Raw genomic sequence first — 24,017 nt, forward strand, 5'->3', positions numbered from 1 at the left:
GTCAACTCTTTGCATGAGGTGGCCAAAGTACTGAAGTTTCAGCTTCAGCATCATTCCTTCCAAAGAAATCCCAGGGCTGATCTCCTTCACAATGGACTGGTTGGATCTCCTTGCAGTCCAAGGGACTCTCAAGAGTCTTCTCCAACACCACAGTTCAAAAGCATCAATTCTTCGGCACTCAGCCTTCTTCACAGTCCAACTCTCACATCCATATATGACCTCTGGAAAAACCATAGCCTTGACTAGACGGACCTTTGTTGGCAAGATAATGTCTCTGCTTTTGAATATGCTATCTAGGTTGGTCATAACTTTCCTTCCAAGGAGTAAGTGTCTTTTAATTTCATGGCTGCAATCACCGTCTGCAGTGATTTTGGAGCCCCCAAAAATAAAGTCTGACACTGTTTCCACTGTTTCCCCATCTATTTCCCATGAAGCGATGGGACCGGATGCCATGATCTTCGTTTTCTGAATGTTGAGCTTTAACCCAACTTTTTCACTCTCCACTTTCACTTTCATCAAGAGGCTTTTTAGTTCCTCTTCACTTTCTGCCATAAGAGTGGTGTGTAAATGGAGATGCTGTCCCAAGACAAAGCCTTAGACCATAATGTTTAGTGCTCCAATGGGAATCTTCAAAGAGAGGAGGAACATCTGGTGGTGAAAGAGGTGGAGTGGGATCCAAGGGGTAAGGTTTATTTGTAGAAGCAAGGTCATTAAGAAGGTAAGACGGAATAGAATCCACAGTGTAGGTAGAAGGAAGGGTCTCTGAAACAGTGTGGCCTAAAATACGGCTCTAAGTGTGAGTGGCACGGAGGAATGGAGGTCCTGAGAAAGAGGCAAGGCTGTGTGGCCGTGATTAAGAAAGTGAGTATACTAGGGAAGGGCAGGAGAATGGCCAGGCGGTGCTCACTAACCATGTGAATTTGTGCTCATGAATTTTAAGTGAAACTAGTCCCTGTGTGATGTAATTTCTCCTCCATTCACTTGCCCAGCATTCAACCGCTCAGGTACATGCTTGGTGCAAGCAGTTTTAATTCGGCCTGAGTTTTACCATGTGTCTAGCATGGAGCTAGGATAAAGGAAGGGACACGTTGCTAAATGGCTATCATGATGGATATGGAATGTGAGCAGAATTAGAAAAGAGAGATATGAGAGAGTTAGATATGAGAGAGTGGGAATACTAGACTAAGTCAGTTGGAAGCATACTAGGTGGGTTACATAAAATCTCCATTAGTAAGTAATGCAGTTATCATGACGATAGTGTCAAGAATGTGACCGTGGGAGTGGGTGCCTAAAGTGAAGTGTTCCCCAGGATTCCATTTTTCCATTTCTTCCTCTTCTTTTATTTTCAGGTCTGGATGATTTCAATCAGAGTCACAGCTTTAATTATTACCTATAACTTTCAAATATACCTCTCTGGTCCACACCTGTCTTCTGAAATCAGGACTGATATATCCCACTGTCTACTTGACAATCTGTGTCCCAAGTCACCTCTAACTCAGCATTATTCAGACTTGAATATATTCCTTCATTAATATATTATTTCAAAAAATTATCAAAAGCATACCTGTGCTAGAATCTGGGGGATCAAAACTAACTAAGACATTACCCTTAATGGGCCTCTTTACTGTCTTTCCTTTCTCCCTCCATAACTAGCATTGATGTCATCCAGTCACTCGAGCCAGAATCTAGGAAGTGATGAGTCTGAAGTCAGGTTTCCTAGAGCCTGAGATGAAGATTCTTGTAAAAGTGATTTACTAAGGTAGTATTCTCAGCAGAAGGAATGAGGGAAGCAGGCTAGGGGAGGGGAGGAAGGCTAGATAAGGATGAGATCTTAGTTAGAGATTAGTGTAGTCTGGTCTCACCAGGAGCTTGGAACATGGATTGTACAAAAGAGTTGGTTCCCCTGGAGATAAGAAGCTTGGCCAGTGTGGGTTTGTTTGTTTTCTATTGACGTATATTTATTTACATTGTTTGCAGTGAACAGCAGAGTGATTCAGTTATATATGCATGTCTATTTTTTTTAGATTCTTTTCCTAGGTTATTACAAGATATTGAATATAGTTCCCTGTGCTAAACAGCAGGTCCTTGTTGATTTTATACAAGTAGTCTTTATCTGTTAATCCCAAATTTCCAATTTGTCCCTCCCCCACTTTTCTTTGATAACCGTAAGTTTGTTTTCTATGAGTCTATTTCTGCTCTGAATGAATTCATGTCATTTTTTTTAGATTCCAGTAATAAGTGATACTGTGACATCTGTCTTTGTCTGACTTACATCATTTAGTATGATAATCTCTAGATCCATCCATGTTGCTACAAATTGAATTATTTCATTCTTTTTATGCCTGAGTAATCTTCCATTGTGTGTGTTGTGTGTGTTATGTGTGTATGTATATAGATACATGACGTATATTCTTTATCTAGTCATTATTTAGGTTGCTTCCATGCATTGACTGTGGCAAACTGTGTTATAGTGCTGCCATAAACACTGGGGTGCATATATCTGTATAAATTAGAGTTTTCATCTTTTCCAGATATATGCCCAAGAATAGGATTGCTGGATCAGATAGTAACCCTGTTTTTAGTTTTTTTAAGGAACCTCGATGCTATTGTCCGCAGTGGCTGCACCATTACATTGCCACCAACACTGTAGGAGGGTTCCCTTTTCTCCACACCCCCTCCAGCATTTATATTTATAGACTTTTTGTTGATGGCCTTTATGACCTGTGTGAGGTAGATCTCATTGTAGTTTTGATTTGTATTTCTCTAATAATTACCAGTGCAGTCTATGGGGTCACAAAATGATGGACATGACCTAACAACTGAACGACAACAAATAATTAGCTATATTGAGCATCTCTTCACGTGCTTGTTGACCATCTGTATGTCTTCTTTGGAGAAATGTCTGTTTAGGTCTTCTACTCATTTTTTGCTTTGATTTTTTGTTTGGTCATTGAGCTGTATAAATAGTTTGCATATTTTAGAAATTAGGCCTTTGTTGGTCACATTGCTTGCAAATATCTTCCCCCATTCTGTAGGTTGTATTTCCATTTTCTTTATTGTTTCCTTTCCTGAGAAAGCTTTTAAGGCTTATTAGGTCCCACTTATTTATTTTTTCTTTTGTTCCATTGCTTTAGGAGATATATCCAAAAAGATATTGTTGCAATTTATGTCGTAGAATATTCTGCCTATGTTTTCCTATAGGAGTTTTATAGTATCTGGGTTTACATTTAGATCTTGAAACCATTTATATATTTTTTCTTTTTTTAATTTAATTTTATTTTTTAACTTTACAATATTGTATTGGTTTTGCCATATATCAAAATGAATTTGCCACAGGTATACATGTGTTCCCCATCCTGAACCCTCCTCCCTCCTCCCTCCCCGTACCATCCCTCTGGGTCATCCCAGTGCACCAGCCCCAAGCATCCAGTATTGTGCACCGAACCTGGACTGGCAACTCGTTTCATATATGATATTATACATGTTTCAATGCCATTCTCCCAAATCATCCCACCCTCGCCTTCTCACACAGAGTCCAAAAGACTGTTCTATACATCAGTGTCTCTTTTGCTGTCTCATATACACGGTTATTGTTACCATCTTTCTAAATTCCATATATATGCGTTAGTATACTGTATTGGTGTTTTTCTTTCTGGCTTACTTCACTCTGTATAATAGGCTCCAGTTTCATCCACCTCATTAGAACTGATTCAAATGTATTCTTTTTAATGGCTGAGTAATACTCCATTGTGTATATGTACCACTGCTTTCTTATCCATTCATCTGCTGATGGACATCTAGGTTGCTTCCATGTCCTGGCTATTATAAACAGTGCTGCGATGAACATTGGGGTACACGTGTCTTTTTCAATTCTGGTTTCCTCAGTGTGTATGCCCACCAGTGGGATTGCTGGGTCATAAGGCAGTTCTATTTCCAGTTTTTAAAGGAATCTCCACACTGTTCTCCATAGTGGCTGTACTAGTTTGCATTCCCACCGACAGTGTAAGAGGGTTCCCTTTTCTCCACACCCTCTCCAGAATTTATTGCTTGTAGACTTTTGGATCACAGCCATTCTGACTGGCATGAAATGGTACCTCATCGTGGTTTTGATTTGCATTTCTCTGATAATGAGTGATGTTGAGTATCTTTTCATGTGTTTGTTAGCCATCTGTATGTCTTCTTTGGAGAAATGTCTATTTAGTTCTTTGGCCCATTTTTTGATTGGGTAATTTATTTTTCTGGAGTTGGGCTGTAGGAGTTGCTTGTATATTTTTGAGATTAGTTGTTTGTCTGTTGCTTCATTTGCTATTATTTTCTCCCATTCTGAAGGCTGTCTTTTCACCTTGCTTATAGTTTCCTTTGTTGTGCAGAAACTATTAATTTTAATTAGGTCCCATTTGTTTATTTTTGCTTTTATTTCCAATATTCTGGGAGGTGGGTCATAGAGGATCCTGCTGTGATGTATGTCGGAGAGTGTTTTGCCTATGTTCTCCTCTAGGAGTTTTGTGGTTTCTGGTCTTACGTTTAGATCTTTAATCCATTTTGAGTTTATTTTTGTGTATGGTGTTAGAAAGTGTTCTAGTTTCATTCTTTTACAAGTGGTTGACCAGTTTTCCCAGCACCACTTGTTAAAGAGATTGTCTTTAATCCATTGTATATTCTTGCCTCCTTTGTCAAAGAGAAGGTGTCCATAGGTGCGTGGATTTATCTCTGGGCTTTCTATTTTGTTCCATTGATCTATATTTCTGTCTTTGTGCCAGTACCATACTGTCTTGATGACTGTGGCTTTGTAGTAGAGCCTGAAGTCAGGCAGGTTGATTCCTCCAGTTCCATTCTTCTTTCTCAAGATTGCTTTGGCTATTCGAGGTTTTTTGTATTTCCACACAAATTGTGAAATTATTTGTTCTAGCTCTGTGAAGAATACTGTTGGTAGCTTGATAGGGATTGCATTGAATCTATAAATTGCTTTGGATAGTATACTCATTTTCACTATATTGATTCTCCCAATCCACGAACATGGTATATTTCTCCATCTATTAGTGTCCTCTCTGATTTCTTTCACCAGTGTTCTATAGTTTTCTATATATAGGTCTTTCGGAGAAGGCAATAGCACCCCACTCCACTACTCTTGCCTGGAAAATCCCATGGACGGAGGAGCCTGGTAGGCTGCAGTCCATGGGGTCGCGAAGAGTCCGACACGACTGAGCGACTTCATTTTCATTTTTCACTTTCCTGCATTGGAGAAGGAAATGGCAACCCACTCCAGTGTTCTTGCCTGGAGAATCCCAGGGACGGGGAAGCCTAGTGGGCTGCCGTCTATGGAGTCACACAGAGTCGGACATGACTGAAGTGACTTAGCATAGCATAGCATATATAGGTCTTTAGTTTCTTTAGGTAGATGTATTCGTAAGTATTTTATTCTTTTTGTTGCAATGCTGAATGGAATTGTTTCCTTAATTTCTCTTTCTATTTTCTCATTATTAGTGTATAGGAATGCAAGGGATTTCTGTGTGTTGATTTTATATCCTGCAACTTTACTATATTCATTGATTAGTTCTGGTAATTTTCTGGTGGAGTCTTTAGGGTTTTCTATGTAGAGGATCATGTCACCTGCAGCCACCATCACCTAATACCAAAACCTGACAAAGATGCCACAAAAAAATAAAACTACAGGCCAATATCACTGATGAACATAGATACAAAAATCCTTAACAAAATTCTAGCAATCAGAATCCAACAACGCATTAAAAAGATCATACACCATGACCAAGTGGGCTTTATCCCAGGGATGCAAGGATTCTTCAATATCTGCAAATCAATCAATGTAATACACCACATTAACAAATTGAAAAATAAAAACCATATGATTCTCTCAATAGATGCAGAGAAAGCCTTTGACAAAATTCAACATCCATTTATGATAAAAACTCTCCAGAAAGCAGGAATAGAAGGAACATACCTCAACATAATAAAAGCTATATATGACAAACCCACAGCAAACATTATCCTCAATGGTGAAAAATTGAAAGCATTTCCCCTAAAGTCAGGAACAAGACAGGGGCGCCCACTTTCACCATTACTATTCAACATGGTTTTGGAAGTTCTGGCCACAGCAATCAGAGCAGAAAAAGAAATAAAAGGAATCCAAATTGGAAAAGAAGTAAACCATTTTTAATTTTTGTACATAGTGATAGAGAATCTTCTAATTTCGGTCTTTTACCTGTAGCTGTCTAGTTTTCCTAGCACCATTTATTGAAGAGGCTATCTTTTATCCATTGTATATTACTGCCCCCTTTGCCATAGATTCACTGATCATAAATGTATGGGTTTATTTCTGGGCTTCCTATCGTTCCACTGATTTATGTGTCTGATTTTGTGCCGGTTCCATACTGCCTTAATTACAGTAGCTTCATAGGGAGTATGATTCCTCCAGCCCCATTCTTCTTTCTCAAGATTGTTTTGGCTCTTTGGAGACTTTTGTGTTTCCATGCAAATTTAAAAATTCTTTGTTCTAGTTCTGTCAAAACACTATTAGTAACTTGATAGGAATTGCATTGAATTGGTAGATTGCCTTGGGTAGTATGGTAATTTTAACAATGTTCATTCTTCCAATCTAAGAACATGGTATATCTCTCATCTGTTTGTGTGATCTTCAATTCTTTCAATATTGTCCTATAGTTTTTGAAGTATAGTTCTTTTGCCTCCTTAGGTAGGTTTATTCCTAGGTATTTTATTCTTTTTGATGTAATAGTAAATATGATTGTTTCCTTAATTTTTTTTCTTACATTTCATTGTTAGTGTATAGAAATGCAACAGATTTCTGTATATTAATTTCATATCCTGAAACTTTACCAGATTCATTGATGAGCTCTAGTTTACTGGTAGCATGTTTAGGATTTCCTATGTATAGCATCATGTCATCTACAAACAGTGACTATTTTACTTCTTTCCAATTTGGAATCTTTTATTTCTTTTTTTTTTTCCTGATTGCTGTGGCTAGGACTTCTAAAACTGTGTTGAATAAATGTGACAAGAGTGAGCATCCTTGTCTTGTTTCTGATCTTAGAGGGAATGCTTCCAGCTTTTCACCATTTAGTATGATGTTAGATGGGGGGTTGTCATGTATGCCCCTTATGCCACTGAGGTTTCTTTCACTTTCTGGAAAGTTTTTATCATAGATGAATGTTGAATTTTATCAAAAGCTCCTTCTGCATCTATTGGGATGATCATATGGTTTTTATTCTTCAGTGTGGTAATGTGGTATATCACGTTGATTGATTTGAATGTATTGAAAAATTCTTGTATCCTTGGTATAAATCTTGCTTGATGGTGGAATATTGTTGGAGCTGGTTTGCTAGTACTTTGTTGAGGATTTTTGCATACAAGTTCATCAGTGATATTGGCCTGTAGTTTTGGTTTTTTTGTGATATCTTTGGTTTTGTTATCAGGGTGATGGTGGCCTCATAGAATGAGTTCAGAAGTGTTCCTTCCTCTGTAATTTTTTGGAACAGTTTCAGAAGGATAGGTCTTAACTCTTCCCTAAATGTTTGGTAGAATTTACTGGTGAAGCCATTTGGTCCTGGACTTTGATTTATTGGAAGCTTTAAAATTACTGATTTAATTTCAGTACTTGTAATTGGTCTATTCATGCCTTCTGTTTCTTCCTCATTCAGTCTTGAGAGATGGTACCTTTCTAAGAATATTTTCTAGGTTTTCCATTTTATTTGCATATCAGTTCAGTTCAGTTCAGTTGCTCAGTCGTGTCCGACTCTTCACGACCCCATGAATCGCAGCATGCCAGGCCTCCCTGTCCATCACCAACTCCCGGAGTTCACTCAGACCCACGTCCATCGAGTCAGTGATGCCATCCAGCCATCTCATCCTCTGTCGTCCCCTTCTCCTCCTGCCCCCAATCCCTCCCACCATCAGAGTCTTTTCCAATGAGTCAACTGTTCGCATGAGGTAGCCAAAGTACTGGAATTTCAGCTTTAGCATCATTCCCTCCAAAGAAATCCCAGGGCTGATCTCCTTCAGAATGGACTGGTTGGATCTCCTTGCAGTCCAAGGGACTCTCAAGAGTCTTCTCCAACACCACAGTTCAAAAGCATCAATTCTTTGGCACTCAGCTTACTTTATAGTCCACCTCTACATCCATACATGACTACTGGAAAAATCATAGCCTTGACGAGATGAATCTTTGTTGGCAAAGTAATGTCTCTGCTTTTTAATATGCTATCTAGGTTGGTCATAACTTTCCTTCCAAGGAGTAAGCGTCTTTTAATTTCATGGCTGCAGCACCATCTGCAGTAATTTTGGAGCCCAAAATAATAAAGTCTGACACTGTTTCCCCATCTATTTCCCATGAAGTGATGGGACCAGATGCCATGATCTTCATTTTCTGAATGTTGAGCTTTAAACCAACTTTTTCACTCTCCACTTTCATTTTCATCAAAAGGCTCTTTAGTTCTTCTTCACGTTCTGCCATAAGGGTGGTGTCATCTGCATATCTGAGGTTATTGATATTTCTCCCAGCAATCTTGATTCCAGCTTGTGCTTCTTCCAGCCCAGCGTTTCTCATGATGTACTCTGCATATAAGTTAAATAAGCAGGCTGACAATATACAGCCTTGATGTGCTCCTTTTCCTATTTGGAACCAGTCTGTTGTTCCATGTCCAGTTCTAACTGTTGCTTCCTGACCTGCATACAGGTTTCTCAAGAGGCAGGTCAGGTGATCTGGTATGCCCATCTCTTTCAGAATTTTCCAGAGTTTGTTGTGATCCACACAGTCAAAGGCTTTGGCATAGTCAATAAAGCAGAAATAGATGTTTTTCTGGAACTCTCTTGCTTTTTGAATGATCCAGCATATGTTGGCAATTTGATCTCTGGTTCCTCTGCCTTTTCTAAAACCAGCTTGAACATCTGGAAGTTCACGTATTGCTGAAGCCTGGCTTGGAGAATTTTGAGCGGTAGTCTGAGCATTCTTTGGCATTGCCTTTCTTTGGGATTGGAATGAAAACTGACCTTTTCCAGCCCTGTGGCCACTGCTGAGTTTTCCAACTTTTCTGACATATTGAGTACAGCACTTTCACATCATCATCTTTCAGGATTTGAAATAGCTCAACTGGAATTCCATGACCTCCACTAGCTTTGTTCGTAGTGATGCTTCCTAAGGCCCACTTGACTTCACATTCCAGGATGTCTGGCTCTAGGTGAGTGTGAGTGATCACACCATCGTGATTATCTGGGTTGTGAAGATCTTTTTTGTATAGTTCTTCTGTGTATTCTTGCCACCTTTTCTTAATATCTTCTGCCTCTGTTAGGTCCATACCATTTCTGTCCTTTATTGAGCCCATCTTTGCATGAAATATTCCCTTGGTATCTCTAATTTTCTTGCAGAGATCTCTAGTCCTTCCCATTCTATTGTTTTCCTCTAATTCTTTGCATTGATGCTGAGGAAGGCTTTCTTATCTCTCCTTGCTATTGTTTGGAACTCTGCATTCAAATGGGTATATCTTTCCTTTTCTCCTTTGCTTTTCACTTCCCTTCTTTTCACAGCTATTTGTAAGGCCTCCTCAGACAGCCATTTTGCTTTTTCGCATTTCTTTTTCTTGGGGACAGTCTTGATTCATGTCTCCTGTACAATGTCACGAACCTCTGTCCATAGTTCATCAGGCACTGTATCATATCTAGTCCCTTAAATCTATTTCTCACTTCCACTGTATAATCATAAGAGATTTTATTTAGGTCTAGTGGTTTTCCATACTTTCTTAAATTTAAGTCTGAATTTGGCAATAAGGAGGTCATGATCTGAGCCACAGTCAGCTCCCGGTCTTGTTTATGCCGACTATATAGAGCTTCTCCATCTTTGGCTGCAAAGAATATAATCAGTATGATTTCGATGTTGACCATCTGGTGATGTCCATGTGTAGAGTCTTCTTTTGTGTTGTTGGAAGATTGTATTACTGTCAGTTTCTCCTTTTATGTCTGTTAACATCTGCCTTATATATTGAGATGCTTCTATGTTGGGTGCATATGTATTAACAGTTGTTACATCTTCTTTGATTAATCCTTTGATCATTATGTAGTGTCCTTTGTCTCTTGTAACAGTCTTTATTTTAAAGTCTATTTTGTCTGATAAAAGTATTGCAACTCTGGCTTACTTTTGAGTTCCTTTTGCATTGAATATCTTTTTCCATCCCCCCACTTTTAGTCTGTATGTGTCTCCAGATCCGAAATGGGTCTCTTATAGGCAGCAGTATGCCAGTCTTTTGATCTTGGATCTTTTGATACATTCAGACAGTCTGTGTGTTTTGGTTGGAACATTTAGTTCATTTATATTTAAGGTGATTATTGATATTGATATTTATATTGATACTCACTGCCATTTTGTTAGTTGTTTGGATTTGTTTTTATAGGTCTTTTATTTCCTTTATTTTTTGTGATTTGATGATTATCTTTACTGGTATGACTGGATTCCTTTTTCTTTTTTGTGTGTATTGTTATCATAGATTTTTCCTTTGTAGTTACAATGAGGTTTTAATATAGCAGTCTATATATATATAGTTATATATATATATATATATATATATATATATATATACACACATATATAGCAGTCCTTACATATAGTTATTTATATATAAATGTTTTAAGTTGCTAATCTCTAATTTGAAACACATTTAAAATGCCTTGCATTTGTACTCTCCTTCCCTCACAGTTACCATATTTTTAATATAATTTTTATATCTAATTGTTTTGTGTATCTCTTAACTGCTTATTGTAGAAATATATGATTTTACTACTTTTGTCCTTTAACCTCCCTGATTTCCTACCTTTACTTTATCTTTTCCTTTACTAGTGAGATTTTTCTTTCCATAATTTTCTTGTTTCTAGTTGTGGCCTTTTTCACCTAAGGAAGTTCCTTTAATATTTGTAAAGCTGCTTTGGTGGTACTGAATTCTCTTAGCTTCTGTTTGTCTACAAAGTTTTTTATCTCTCCATCAAATCTGAATGAGAGCCTTGCTGGGCAGAGTATTCTTGGTTGTAGGTTTTTCCCTTTCATTACTTTAAATATATCTTGCCACTCCCTTCTGAACTGCAGAGTTTCTGCTGCAAAATCAGCTCATAACCTTTTGGCAATTTCCTTGCATTTTATTTGTTGCTTTTCCCTTACTGATTTTAGTGTTCTCTCTTTAATTTTTTCATTTTGATTACTATCTGTCTTAGTGTGTTACTATGTGGGTTAATCCTGTTTGGGAATCTCTGTACTTCCTGAACATGGGTAGCTATTTCCTTTCCCAGGTTTGGGAGGTTTTCAGCTACTATCTCTTCAGACATCTTCTTGGGTCCCTTTTGTCTCTTCTCCTTCTGGGACTTAAGGCAAATATTAGTGTACTTGATATTGTCCCAGAAGTCTGTTAAACTGTCCTCATTTCTTTTAATTCTGTTTTCTGTTCAACAGCAGTGATTTCCATTACTCTGTCTTCCAGGTCAGTGATCCATTCTTCTGAATCATTTATTCTGTTGTTGATTGCTTGTAGTGTATTTTTTCATTTGAGTTATTGTATTACTCATCTCTGCTTGGTTGTTACTTATAGTTTCTAACTCTTAATTTCTAATTTCTCACTCTGTGTATCCATTCTTCTCCAGAGTTCTTTGAGCATCTTTATGATCATTACTCTTAACTCTTTCTTGGGTAGATTGCCTATCTCCACATCACTTAGTTCTTCTTATAAAGATTTATCTTGTTCCTTCATTTGGAATATACTCCTCTGCCAGCTCATTTTGTCTAAGTTGCTATCTGTATTTTTATGCATACAGTAGGTCAGTTAACATTGCTTGACCTTGGAGAAGGCGTTGTATTGCGTCTGAGCAATACACTCCCCTGTTGTCACCCCAGCTAGAGGCTCCCCCTGAGAGGGCTGCTTGCGTCCTTCTCTTGTGGCAGGGTGTGTGGGTGTCCAGGAAGCTTGGTCAGTCCCTAGTCTGGTTGGTTGCCAGACCCTGTCTTGTGTAGACTTTGCTGGCTGCTGTTCAATGGGGCATGGTCGTGAAGTGCCTGGTTATGGAATCCTAGGGAGGCTGGGGCTAGTGCTGGCTCACTGGTGGGCAGGATCAGGGTCCCAAAGACTGAGGCTTTTGCCCACTCACTGGCAGGTAAAGCCAGATCCTGGGGTTACTGCCTGCCTACTGTCAGGCAGACGTGGTTCCTGGAGTCTGGCTGCAGGGCCCAGGGATCCCAGAGCTCATTTCAGATCATTGTCAGGGAGGCAGTTCATGATACCGTTGGGTATGGGGACTAAGGTGTCTGGAGGTTGTGTTAACCTCCTAGTCGTCAGGGCCAGGGCCAGCTAGTCCCAGGAAGGTCTGGCGTGCCTTACAGGATTATAGTTTTCTTGCTTCTGGTGTCTGCTCCCTGGTGGGTGAGGCTGGTCTAGAGGTTCGTGCAGGCTCTCTAGAAAGAGAGGCTGATGCCTGCCCACTGGTAGGTAGAGCTGGGTCTTGGCCCTCTGGTGGTCCAGGCCCTGTCTAGGTGTATCCACAGGTGGCTGTGTGTCCTTTAGTCTTTAGGAAGCTTGTCTGCTGATGGGTAGGGCTGTGTTTCCCCCCAGTTAGTTGTTTGGCCTGAAGTGTCCCAGCACTGCCACATTCAGGCTGTTAGGTGGGGCCAGGTCTTGGCGCTAATGATCCAAGATGTCAGCTTCCAAGAGCATTCGTGCAGTTGAATGTTTCCCAATATGTCTGACACCGATGTCTTTGTTCCCAGGGTGAGCTGCAGCCATTCCCTGCCTCTCCAGGAGACTCTCCAAGGCCAACAGGTAGATCTGGCCCAGGGTCCTATCAAATTACTGCTCTTGCCCTGGGTCCTCGTACACATGAGATTTTGTGTGAGCCCTTTAAGAGTGAAGTCTTTTTCCCCTAGTCTTGTGGGGCTCCTGCAGTTAAGCCCTGATGGCCTTCAAAGCCGAATGCTCTGGAGGCTCCTCTTCCCAGTGCTGTAACCTGGGCTGGGGAGCTCAATGTGGCATTCAGGACTCTCTCTACTGTGGGAGAACCTCTGCAGTTTAATTATTCTCCCATGTGTGAGCTGCCTCCCTGGGGGGTGTGAGATTTCACTATATCATGGATCCACTCTTCCTACCTGTCTTGTTGTGGTTCCTTCTTCTGTCGTTCATTGTAGATCTTTCCTGATAGATTCCAGTCTTTTTCTGTGATGGTTGCTCTGCAGATAGCTGTGATTCTGATATGCCTATGAGAGGAGGTGAGCTCAGGGCCTGTCTACACCACCATCTTCCCCACTGGTGTTTTGTACCCCATGTCGATCAGTCACTGCCCCTGACAAGAGGGGGGATTGCAACTTCCCAGGTGAGGCAGGAGGCTCCAGTTCAGCCACGGGCAGATCTGCAGAGAAGGGGCCACCTGTGAGCTGTTAGCAGCCAAAACCCAGGGCAGCTGGAAGGTAGACATGCCAGCCTGGTGACGGGTGCAGGTAGGCATGGGCGGGGTCCGGGTAGGCATGGGCAGCGTCCATTATGGCCCCTGCTTGAACCACTCAGATCCATGTTCTCTTCACGTTGTTCATGCCATTCAGGCCTAGCTTCTCCAAGATTCTGACTGGTCATAATTTCTGGGAAAACTTACGGGAGGAGGGTCACTGGAACAACCTGTAGCCCTTGGTGCCGTCTGAGGCCTTAACTGACGCTCACAGTCTCCTCACCCACTCTAGGTTCCCTCCCCCCGGCCGACACTCCCGCTGGTCCTGATGGCTGGCCTTGGGGGGTAACCCCTGGCTCCTGTGCCCTTAGCAGGATGTGGTTTGGCGCCTGTACTTAAAACTGGGCGTGAGAGCACCGAGAGAGCCCCTCCGTGGATTACCTGAGTCCCAGACGTATTCTTCGCTGCCCCCGTGTAGTAACGGTCTCACCCCGGATGATGCTCGGGGTCAGGTGCCTCTGCCAGTATCGCAACTCTTTTCTGTGCCTCCGACTTGTCAGCATGGAGAGTCCTGTGACTAGATGCTGCCAAAGCTTTAAGTTTGCGGAGACTCCACGGTCTCACTTGGTGAGACGCTTTCCTTCTCTGACACCAAAGACCTGTCGACCAACAGAGCCTAAAGACAGAGAGAGAAGGTACAAATTCTCCAAGAGGGTGAACAGAGAGTGAAGCCGTTCCTACGTCCTCCCTTCTGTTCCCAGATCACTGTTACAGACACAGTAGCCTGTGACAGCCATTGGTTTAAAGTCCACACCAAATCCTGAAGAATGGCTGCCATGCTCACAGGATATGGTTCACAAGCTGATGCCTCAGCTGTGCCTTCAGGAAGCCTATCAGGTTAGCACCCTCTGCAGACAAATATGCCATATGTGGTAGAACCAATGGACACCTGATCATGCCCTCACTGCCATACTTCTCTGCTGTAAAGTAGGTTTGTTTATTATTAATCAGGATCCCAGGTCAATCAATCAGTTACTCTGTGAGCCCTTAGACAGTGGTGCTGGCCAAGGCCCTCCAGGCAGGAGATGCAGACTGTAGGATACACGTCAGTTCTGGTAAGGATGACATATTGCCCTTTCTGCCCTTTCTGAGGATTGAGGGACCTGATGTAATCTGTTTGCCACCAAGAGTTTGGTTGATCTCCTTGAGGGATGGTGCCATATCAGGAGCTCAGCTTTGGTCTCTATTGCAAGCAGATCAGACATTCAACAGGAGCAGTAGCTAGATGAACCTGGGTAAAGGGAGGTAGTGGGCCCATGCATAATTCTATTGGAATAGCCAAGTCAGAGACTAGGTCAAGTCATCCTGTCTGCTTCTTAGATGCTCTGTCTCAGTCAGGACTCACGAACATGACAGGAACTGTCTTGCAAATAGTATACAGTGTTCTGCTGCAGATGGCATGGCTTAAGGGATTGTAATACAGCTTTCCCTTTGAAACTTGCCAGAGGCTTCACAAAGAGCCCACCATAATTTTTCTCTACCACAACTTCCTCTAGTATGAAATCTGCTAAGTCATTTCACCCAAGTAGCAAGACAGCTTGTGCCCCACTCCCAACTGACTGCAGAGCCCTTTCTTGCTCTGGGCCCTTCTTAAAAACAAACAAAACAGCCATCTGTGTCACATAATAAATGATTCAGATTATTCCTCCTCAGAGTGGAACATTCTGCCTGCGAAACTTGAAGAGACCTACCAAGCCTTATGCTTCTTTCATAGTGATAAGAAGTACAAGGTACATTAGTTTGTGCTTAAAAAGATGTCCTGACATGCTCCATATCTCCAGACACCTACAGAGTGTCAAGCCCTGAATTGCTTCTGGGGTTTCCCTCTTAACTCTCTGAAGTACCTCTGTCTTTCCAAGCCTTCAGCATGCTTACCAATTCTTGCTCATCGTATCTTAGCACGACGCTCATGGTACTGTATCTGCAGTCTTTGGAATGTCCAACTGATCCAGGCTCCTCCAGAGTGTGTTATGACAGCACCGTTAGCATAAAACATCATGTTGGGGCGAGAACATGGATGTTGTCTGTCCCAGAAGAATGCTAGCTACTTCTGACCTTCCTCCTTACTGAGTATTAAAAAGAATGTATTTGCCAGATCAACAGCAGCGTCCCACGCCCCCCAGACTGTCATATTCTCTTTGAGTGAAGACGTGGTACCTGGCCCGGAAGCTGCGCTGGGGCTGCCCTGTGAGCTGCTGCAGGCCCCCGCCCCCGCCCCAGTCCATACGCCCCTGCCAAAGACCAGGCTTGCGGACAGTGTTCCGATCGTGGACTCTTCATAGGCTTTATAAAAATCCCATTCTTCCAATAAAACAAAAGTTGAAGAAGAGTCTGGGGGTGCTGCAGAACTAAAAACCAAAAGTAAAAATTTCCCCAACTTATTTTTTTAATTAACCTAAAACATTAATTTTGAACGAAGCACTGTAAAATTATCTATCATTGCTCTTTATTCCTCAGTCACACATTTGTGTGTGTGTGTGTGTGTGTGTAAATAAGCACTAGACAGGTCACAGGTAACTGAGCACTTCCACACCACATGAAGGGTGCAGCCCAGCACTCATCACTGAGGTGATCTCAGCTGCAACTGGACAGACAATATTTACCCTCCTACCAAACATCATGCTTTTATCCCGCCTCACCTGGCTCACTGCATGCAGCCGTGAGCCCCTTTTTAAGCCAGTTTTTGAATTTGTTCCTTGAGGACTTCATTAGCAGTGACTACATCACACTGGTGTGGAGAGCTCAGCTTAAGATATGTTTTTCATTAAGAGCTGCAGTGTTTGACAGTTTGTTTACCAAGAAACACGAAGATTGTAAAAGACCTTGTGTTCCTCATCTAACTTTTTCTTCTTTCTTTAGTCTCCCCCAGATATATCCTTCCCGGCTTCTTTGGCCACACAGCATTTCCTTCTGGAGGAGGAGAAGCGAGCAAAAGAACTTGAAAAACTTCTAAATACACATATTGATGAACTGCAAAGACACACAGAATTTACTCTTAATAAATACACCAAGCTAAAACAAGATAGACACATATGAGCTTTTAAACGTTTTTATTTGCTTCCCCCACCCCAGGAAAACAAAGCTCTGGCAAAATATTTACAAAGCTGATTAATGAAACTGAGAAATTTTGTTCTGTTTTCTTGAGTAAATCATTTCTGTAAGGCAGCTAGAAAATAGTAAGTATTTTGTTTGATAAAGCTCTTTGTATTTCTGTATTAACATAATAAATTGTTCAGCTACAGAGTTACTATAAAATAAACATGACTACTTCAAAAGAGACTTGTTCCCTCCAGTTTAAGGAATTGTTTGGAATTAAATATGCAGCTTTTTCCCACTTTAATGTGTACGGAAACCCATTTCCTCTGTAACAACACATGATGAGGGAAAGGGCTGCACTATATTCTAAGAATAAACACATGAAGTGCAGCTCCATTGTACTAGGTTTGAAAGTTCAAGGATTTTTTTTAAATGAAAAATATTAAGTATTTTAAACTATGTAAATATCCTAAAATTTCTTTTAGAAAAAAAAACCGTAGAGCTTACTGTTTCTGCATTCATCTTTGTAATGTCTTTCTGTTTTAACGCAAAAAGATGTGGAACATACTGTGTGCATGCTTAAAACATGTGCCAGATTAATGCTTCATGTACTAATTACTTCATGGATATAAAATAGAAAGCATCGTTGTTACTTTCTCCTTTGTAATACCTCTGTTTTAAATATAATAAAGAAATGAGACATTCTTTGGACTTAAAATGCAAATGCCAAGTCTGTATAGAAGAGTAATAGCATGGTAGTGAACAATAAAACTCAAGTTACAAATAAACAAGAGTGATAATCCATTTTTCTTTCTTTAAAAATGACATTTATATAAAGATTATGAAAAATCCCTGTGTCATTATTCCAGGTAAGCCCTACAGCTTTTATAGTATTATTTTTCTCTTTGAAGAAACTGAATCTCCACATGCAGACAGATAAGTCACGATGTCCTTTAGATGAGTGTCATTGCCATGGGAAATGAAGAGCCCTGTTCACTTCAGTGACACAGCCACGTGGATTTGTAGAGCTCTTGATATTTGCAAAAAGGCTTCACAGAGAATTATTTATTTCTACCCAGAACAAGCCTGGGAAGTCAGCAAGGCTAGTATCCTTGTTCCTAGGACTCAAGCTGTTAAGAACTTACTAGAATCATGGTGAGTAAGAGAGAAACGCCAGCCTCTGATTACCGGCTCTGGCTTTTACCACTTTCCAGCGTTGCCTCTTGTGAGCACGCAGGTGGTGAGTAGCACTGTGGCCACAGAAACCACGTTTCATGACAGAACATCGGTGGGGACAAAGTTCCACGTGAGGAAAACAACCCAAGTTGTCATTCCTTAAACTACTTAATGATTTCTATCCTGGACACAAAGGATATTTTTCAGTGTTATCTTTAGAAGATGGGAAACATTATCTTTAGAAGATGCAAAGAAAATTTGTGTTTAGAAAAAGAACAGTCCATGGACAAATTCTAAAACCTTTATATCCCTAATGCAAATACAAACAATGCAAAAATTTTAAATATGCTACATCTGAATGCCGCTTCATTCTCTTCAGGGTTAACACATGATTGGAAATTGCATGTGGAAACAAAGATCTAGATGACAATTATCTTAAAATTTAACCGAGTCAAGGGGCTTCCAGTGTGGCTCAGTGGTAAAAAATCTGCCGGCAGTGCAGGAGTCTCAGGATTTGATCCCTGGGTTGGAAAGATCCCCTGGAGAAGGAAACAGCAACCTGCTCTAGCAATCTTGCCTGGGAAGCCCCATGGACAGAGGAGCCCACAGTCTAGGGGGTCACAAGAGAGTTGGACACTACTGAGCGCACACACACACACGCAACAGTCAAGAGAGCGTGAACGTGGAGTATGTCCAGGACTGACAGTGCACTTGCCTCTCCGGATCATTTTGTCAAGTCCACAAACTTCTTTTCTTTGCCTTTGTTTTTTGTTTGTTTTTTATTGAAGTATAGTTGCTTTGCAAAGCAAGCTTCTTTTAAATCACTATTTCAGCTTTCCTTTTCATACCCAGTTTCTTAAAACAGTGGTTTTCAATGGGTTTTGCTCAACAGGAGGATTCAACATTCAAAAGAAATCATAGGCTGAGGCCCAACACATATATGGTTGAGATAAAAAGCAAGCAGCTCTGGTTGAACATTGAAAGGAGAGGAGTGAGGCCTGCCTGCTGCTCCTCCCCTCCCCTCCCCTTCCCTCTCCCTCCCCGCCTCCCCAGATCCAGGAGGCCACACACAATTGCCCCAGGTGTTGCTGTGGGAGGGAGTGAACAAAAAGCAGAGGTCCTGTTATTACATCAGCAAAGAGTGGTTATAACCTCCTTTGTAGGACACTGACAAAATTCTGTAAAGCAATTATCCTTCAATTAAAAAATTAAAAAAGGAAAAGGCTAAACCAATATAAAAATTAAAAAGTCTATTTAGCCCATGATTGAGCTACAACATGATGCAGGGAGGAGGAGGAGGGCCACAGCTCATTTGAGGAAGACCCATCAGGCCATCTAACGCTGGGAATCACTTCCAAGAGGAGGTGGGACTTGAGTTAACTTTGGCCTGGTAATGGCCCAGATATATATTTTTATGTCTTAACTGATTGTTAAGACTCATGTCAGACTCTTTGTGACCCCATGGACTGTAGCCCGTCAGGCTCTTGCGTCCATGGGATTCTCCAGGCAAGGATACTGGAGTGGGTTGCCACTTCCTTCTCCAGGGGACCTTCCCGACCCAGGAATCAAACCTGTGTCTCCTGCATTGCAGGTGGATTCTTTACCACTGAGCCACCTGGGAAGCCCTTACTTTTAATTATCCAGGAGCAAACTGGTTTGAGAATTGAGCAAATTTGAGGGAGTGGGGGCTGCTGGGAAAACACAGATAACGCCCACGTTTCCGTTAACATGATAGCCGTCTCTGGATCATGTCCGCAGCACTGCTCCGGCTCAGCAGAGGACACGGACCTGAGACGCTGCCGTCCGCTGTGGGAGATCGTCTCTCGGCACCTCGCTCCCAAAACAGAGGCCTGCCCTGCGGTGGGTTTGTCTGGATCCCTGCACTGTCTCAGCCGTGGTTAACCTGACTCCCTGCTATGGGGTTATCCTCTCCCCATCCCATTCGCTGTGGGGTTATCCTCTCCCCATCCCATTCTCTCGGGGAATGTACATTTCCTCCTTACACATGTGCCTCCAGTCTCTCCAACTGGCCTGAAAGCTCCTGGAAAAGAGGAGTAAAGGGCTTCTCTGCCTCCTCTGTGCACCCAGCACAGGTCTTGGTCATGGCAGGTATTTGAGAAGTAGTGATTAATGGGTGCAATGAATCCAGACATGGGAATGCAAAGGCAAAAAGCAGAGGAAGTTTGAGGCAGTTTAGATACAAGACAAACTCCTAGCCACATCAGACTGTCAGCTACAGAAAAGAGCACAACACTGTGAATTTGTCTGAATGCTGGTGGGTGTGGGAGATTTGACTCATACCCGCCCTCACGCAGGACCAGCTGAGCATCTACATACTCCTTTTACATGTGTTAACTAATGTCTAATAGGAATCCAATGAAGAACAAAAGGAACCATTAGAATCCCGGGAATGCAAGAGGGATTTGGGCCCAGCTAGCACCTGCAACTGTCTCACTCTCTAACCCGTAGCCTGGAGCACCACCCAGAGCTGAACCCTAAAGGATAAACCATTCCAAACTGATGAAAGGCTCTTCCACAGAGAGGATGCACTGTGGCCTAAGGATGGTAATGGATGGATGATGGGCTGAGGGAAAAGCCTGAGGAAACGTGAACTTCAGGGACTCCCAAGGCAGGCGTGAGGCAGAAGCACTGGCCTGAGTCACAGAAACCCAGTGAGCAGTGTTGAGAGGCTCCCCGCCACACATCACCATCCTCCAACACGAGTCACGAGGGGTCACAGCGGCTCATACAGCTCAGCAGCAACAACAAACCACAAACAGCCCAATCAAAAACAAGCAGAAGACCTAAATAGAATTTCTCCAAAGAAGACATACAAATGACCAACAGGCACGTGAAAAGATGCTCAACATCACAGATTATTAGAGAAATGCAAATCAAAACCACGATGAGGTATCACCTCACACCTGTCAGAATGGCCATCATTTAAAAATCTACAAATAATAAATACTGGAGAAGCGGTGGAGAAACAGAACACCTCCTAAACTGTTAGTGGGAGGGTAAATTGGTGCGGCCACTACACAGAAAAGTATGGAGGCTCCTTAAAAAACGAAAAAGAGAGTTATCATATGATTCGGCAGCCTTCCTCCTGGGCATATATACAGAAAAGACAAGACAAAAACTCTTAATTCAGGAAGATATAAGCACCCCAGTGTTCATAGCAGCACTGTAATAGCAAAGACATGGAAGCAACCTAAATGTTCATCAAAAATGAATGGACAAAAAGATGTGTTTTATACACACACACACACACACACACACATATACACACAATGGAATACTACTCAGTCATAAAAAAGAAAGAATGCCATTTGCAGTAACATGTTTGAACCTAGAGATTATCATAGTAAGTGAAGTAAGTCAGAGAAAGACAAATACCGTATCATTTTTATGTGGAACCTAAAAATATGATACAAATAAACTTATTTACAAAACAAAAAAGACTCACAGACATGGAAAACAAACACATGGTTACCAAAAGGGAAGGCAGTGGAGGGATACGTTAGTTTGGGATTAACAGATACGCACTATTATAAATAAACAGGAACCGACTGTATATCATAGGGAACTGAATTCAGTATCTTGCAATAACCTAGGGAAGAATCTGAAACTAAGATAACATTGTAAATCAGCTATGTGTGTGTGTGTGTGCTCAGTCACTCAGTTGGGTCTGACTCTCTGCAACCCTAGGGGCTGCAGCCCACCAAAATCAACTGTACTTCACTAAAAACAGAATTTGACAGCTCGTAAAGAGGGGTCATAGTCACAGTCTTGTGACGAGGAGAAACATGAGTCAGGGCCAGTCAGCCAATTACTGTTATGGTGAGCAACAATCTCATTGCAGAGCAGAACTGCCAGGTAACCTGGAAAAGCAGGCCTCAAACAGCTACGGTTTCAGCAGGACCGAGTATAGAACAAAGAAGATGCTCTGAACCACCTAGCCAGCCCCACAAGCAGACTAGGAATTCTTAGGTCTTAAAGGGTCCCGGGACGTTTGGCCAGGTTAGATCTGCTGGACACAGGGGATTCGCCATGTCACAACCCCATGACCTTAATGAACCTTCCATTTCCTTTCCTGTAAAACAGGCATCATACTACCACCTGTGTCAGAGAACTGTTATGAGATTAATTCTTAAAGAAGGCCGGTAGCACAGAGTCTGGAAGAGTGAGTGTTAGTCAGTCAGTCGTGTCCAACTCTCTGCGACCCCATGGACTGTAGCCCTCCAGGCTCCTCTGTCCATGGGATTCTCCAGGCTACAAGGGTGAGTACTCAGTAAATGCTAGTTGTCAGCATTTACCATCCTTGGCCTCTTGGGGCATCAGCTCTGAGCTCAGAAGATGAAATACATCCTGAGAGAATAAGACTATCATTTTTGAGGACCATGTGCCAACCTGTCTAATATAAGCTCATTTTACTCATTACCAGTTCTATTAATAATTTACATACCATAAAATTCATCCATTTCAAGGCTACAACTCAATGATTTTCACTATATTTATGAAGTTGTGCAAACATCACCACAACCCAGTGTTAGAACATTCCCAACATCTCTCAGATCTCTAGTGCCCACATGCCGTCACCCCTTCCAGGCCCAGCCCAGGCAGCCACTAAACTACTTTCTGTCTGTATGATTTACCTGGACATTTCATATAAATGCACTCAGATACTCTGTGGGTTTTTACATCTGGTTTCTTTCATTTGGTATATTTTTGTGGTTCATATGGTATTGGTATTTTGTCCTTTTCATTGTCGTTGAGGAGTTGTATTCTGTTGTATTAACAAACCATGTTTTCTTTAACCACTGTTTCACTAGCTGATGGCCATTTGAGTTGTTTCCAGTTTGGGGCTGTTATGAACGAAGCTATTAAGAACATTTACATACAGGCCTGTGTGAGAGTATGTCTTGTTTTTATTGAGTACATTCCTATGAGTAGAATTTCTGATTCACATGGTAAATGTATATTTAACTTTTAAGAGAAATTCTATCAAACTATTTCCCTAAGTAGCTACACCATTTTCTTACCAGCAAGTCTAAGGGTTCCAATTTCTCCTATCCTCTCTCATATTCTCTATCTTTTTGGTGACAGCCATTTCACAAGTGTGTGAAGTAGTATTTCAGGCTAGTTTTAATTTGCATTTCCCTATGACTAACCATGTGAGCATCTTTTGTGGGTTTATTGAGCATTCATATATCTTTTTTGGTGACACATCTTTTCAAACCTTTTGCCAAATTATAATCAATTCTCCTTTTACTGAGTTATAAGAATTCTTTATATATTTTGGATACAAGTCCTTTATCACATATATGATTTGCATATATTTTTTCCTAGTCTGTGGCTTCTGTTTTCATTTTCTTAACGGTGTCCTTTGAAGCACATAAGTTCTTAATTTTGATGTAGTACAATTCATCAATTTTTTCCATAAAGGATTGTGTTTTTGGTATCATATCTAAGAAATATTTGCCCCTCTCAACATCACAAATATTTTCTCCTGCATTTTCTTCTAAAGGTTTTATAGTTTTAGGTTTTACACCAGGTTTATGATCCATTTTGATTAAACATTTTTGTATAGTGTAAGGGTCTAGATTCATTTTTTTATACATGCAGATGGATATCCCACTGTCTCAGCACCATTCTTTTCCCTATTGAATTGTCTTGGTACATTTTGCTGAAAAATCAACTGAATATAAAAATAAGGCCTTATTTCTAGACTCTTCTTTTCCATTGATCTATGTGTTTATTCTTATGCCAGCACCACATAGTCTTAATTATTGTTTTGTAGTATGTTTTGACATTGGGAAGTGTAAATCCTTCAGCTTATAAGATTGCTTTTGCTATTTTGGGCCTTCTGTATTTCCAGGTAAGTTTTAGGATTAGCTTGCCAGCTTTTTAGTTTTTACCCCCTGCCTCCCCCGAAAAAAAAAATCCTGCTGGAATTTTTGATAGGGATTAAAATGACAGTTCTCTCCAAATCAACCAGTATTGAATCTCAGTTTATGGAGAATTACCAGCTTAATAACTGAGTCATCCAATCAATCAGTGAACATAAAATACCTCTCCATTTATTTCCATGCTGACTCAGTTGTGTCCCACTCTTTGTGACCCTATGGCTGTAGCCCGCCAGGCTCCTCTGTCCATGGGATTTCCCAGGCAAGAATACTGGAGTGGGTTGCCACTTCCTCCTCCAGGGGAATCTTCCTGCCCAGGAATCAAACTTGCTTCTCCTGCGTCTCCTGCATTGGCAGGTAGATTCTTAACCGCTGGATCAGATCTTCTTTAGTTTCTCTTAGAAA

At 41.3% G+C, this 24,017-nt stretch overlaps 1 protein-coding gene across 4 annotated transcripts in view; it reads left to right on the forward strand.

The window, feature by feature from the left end:
* The window catches only part of DEUP1 (deuterosome assembly protein 1), a 141,731-nt gene extending 124,413 nt beyond the window's left edge, over positions 1-17,318 (forward strand). For 3 of the 4 annotated variants that reach the window (XM_027532311.1, XM_027532314.1, XM_027532313.1), the window contains one exon: positions 16,354-17,318. In XM_027532311.1, the coding sequence (XP_027388112.1) occupies positions 16,354-16,530 (177 nt within the window). In that variant the 3' untranslated portion in view covers positions 16,531-17,318. Of the gene's footprint in view, positions 1-12,766; positions 12,819-16,353 lie in introns of all 4 variants that reach the window. The other variant, XM_027532312.1, reaches the window with a different exon arrangement.
* The last annotated feature ends 6,699 nt before the right edge of the window (positions 17,319-24,017 follow it).

The sequence above is a fragment of the Bos indicus x Bos taurus genome, chromosome 29, assembly GCF_003369695.1.
Source record: "Bos indicus x Bos taurus breed Angus x Brahman F1 hybrid chromosome 29, Bos_hybrid_MaternalHap_v2.0, whole genome shotgun sequence".
Taxonomy (NCBI): Eukaryota; Metazoa; Chordata; class Mammalia; order Artiodactyla; family Bovidae; genus Bos; species Bos indicus x Bos taurus.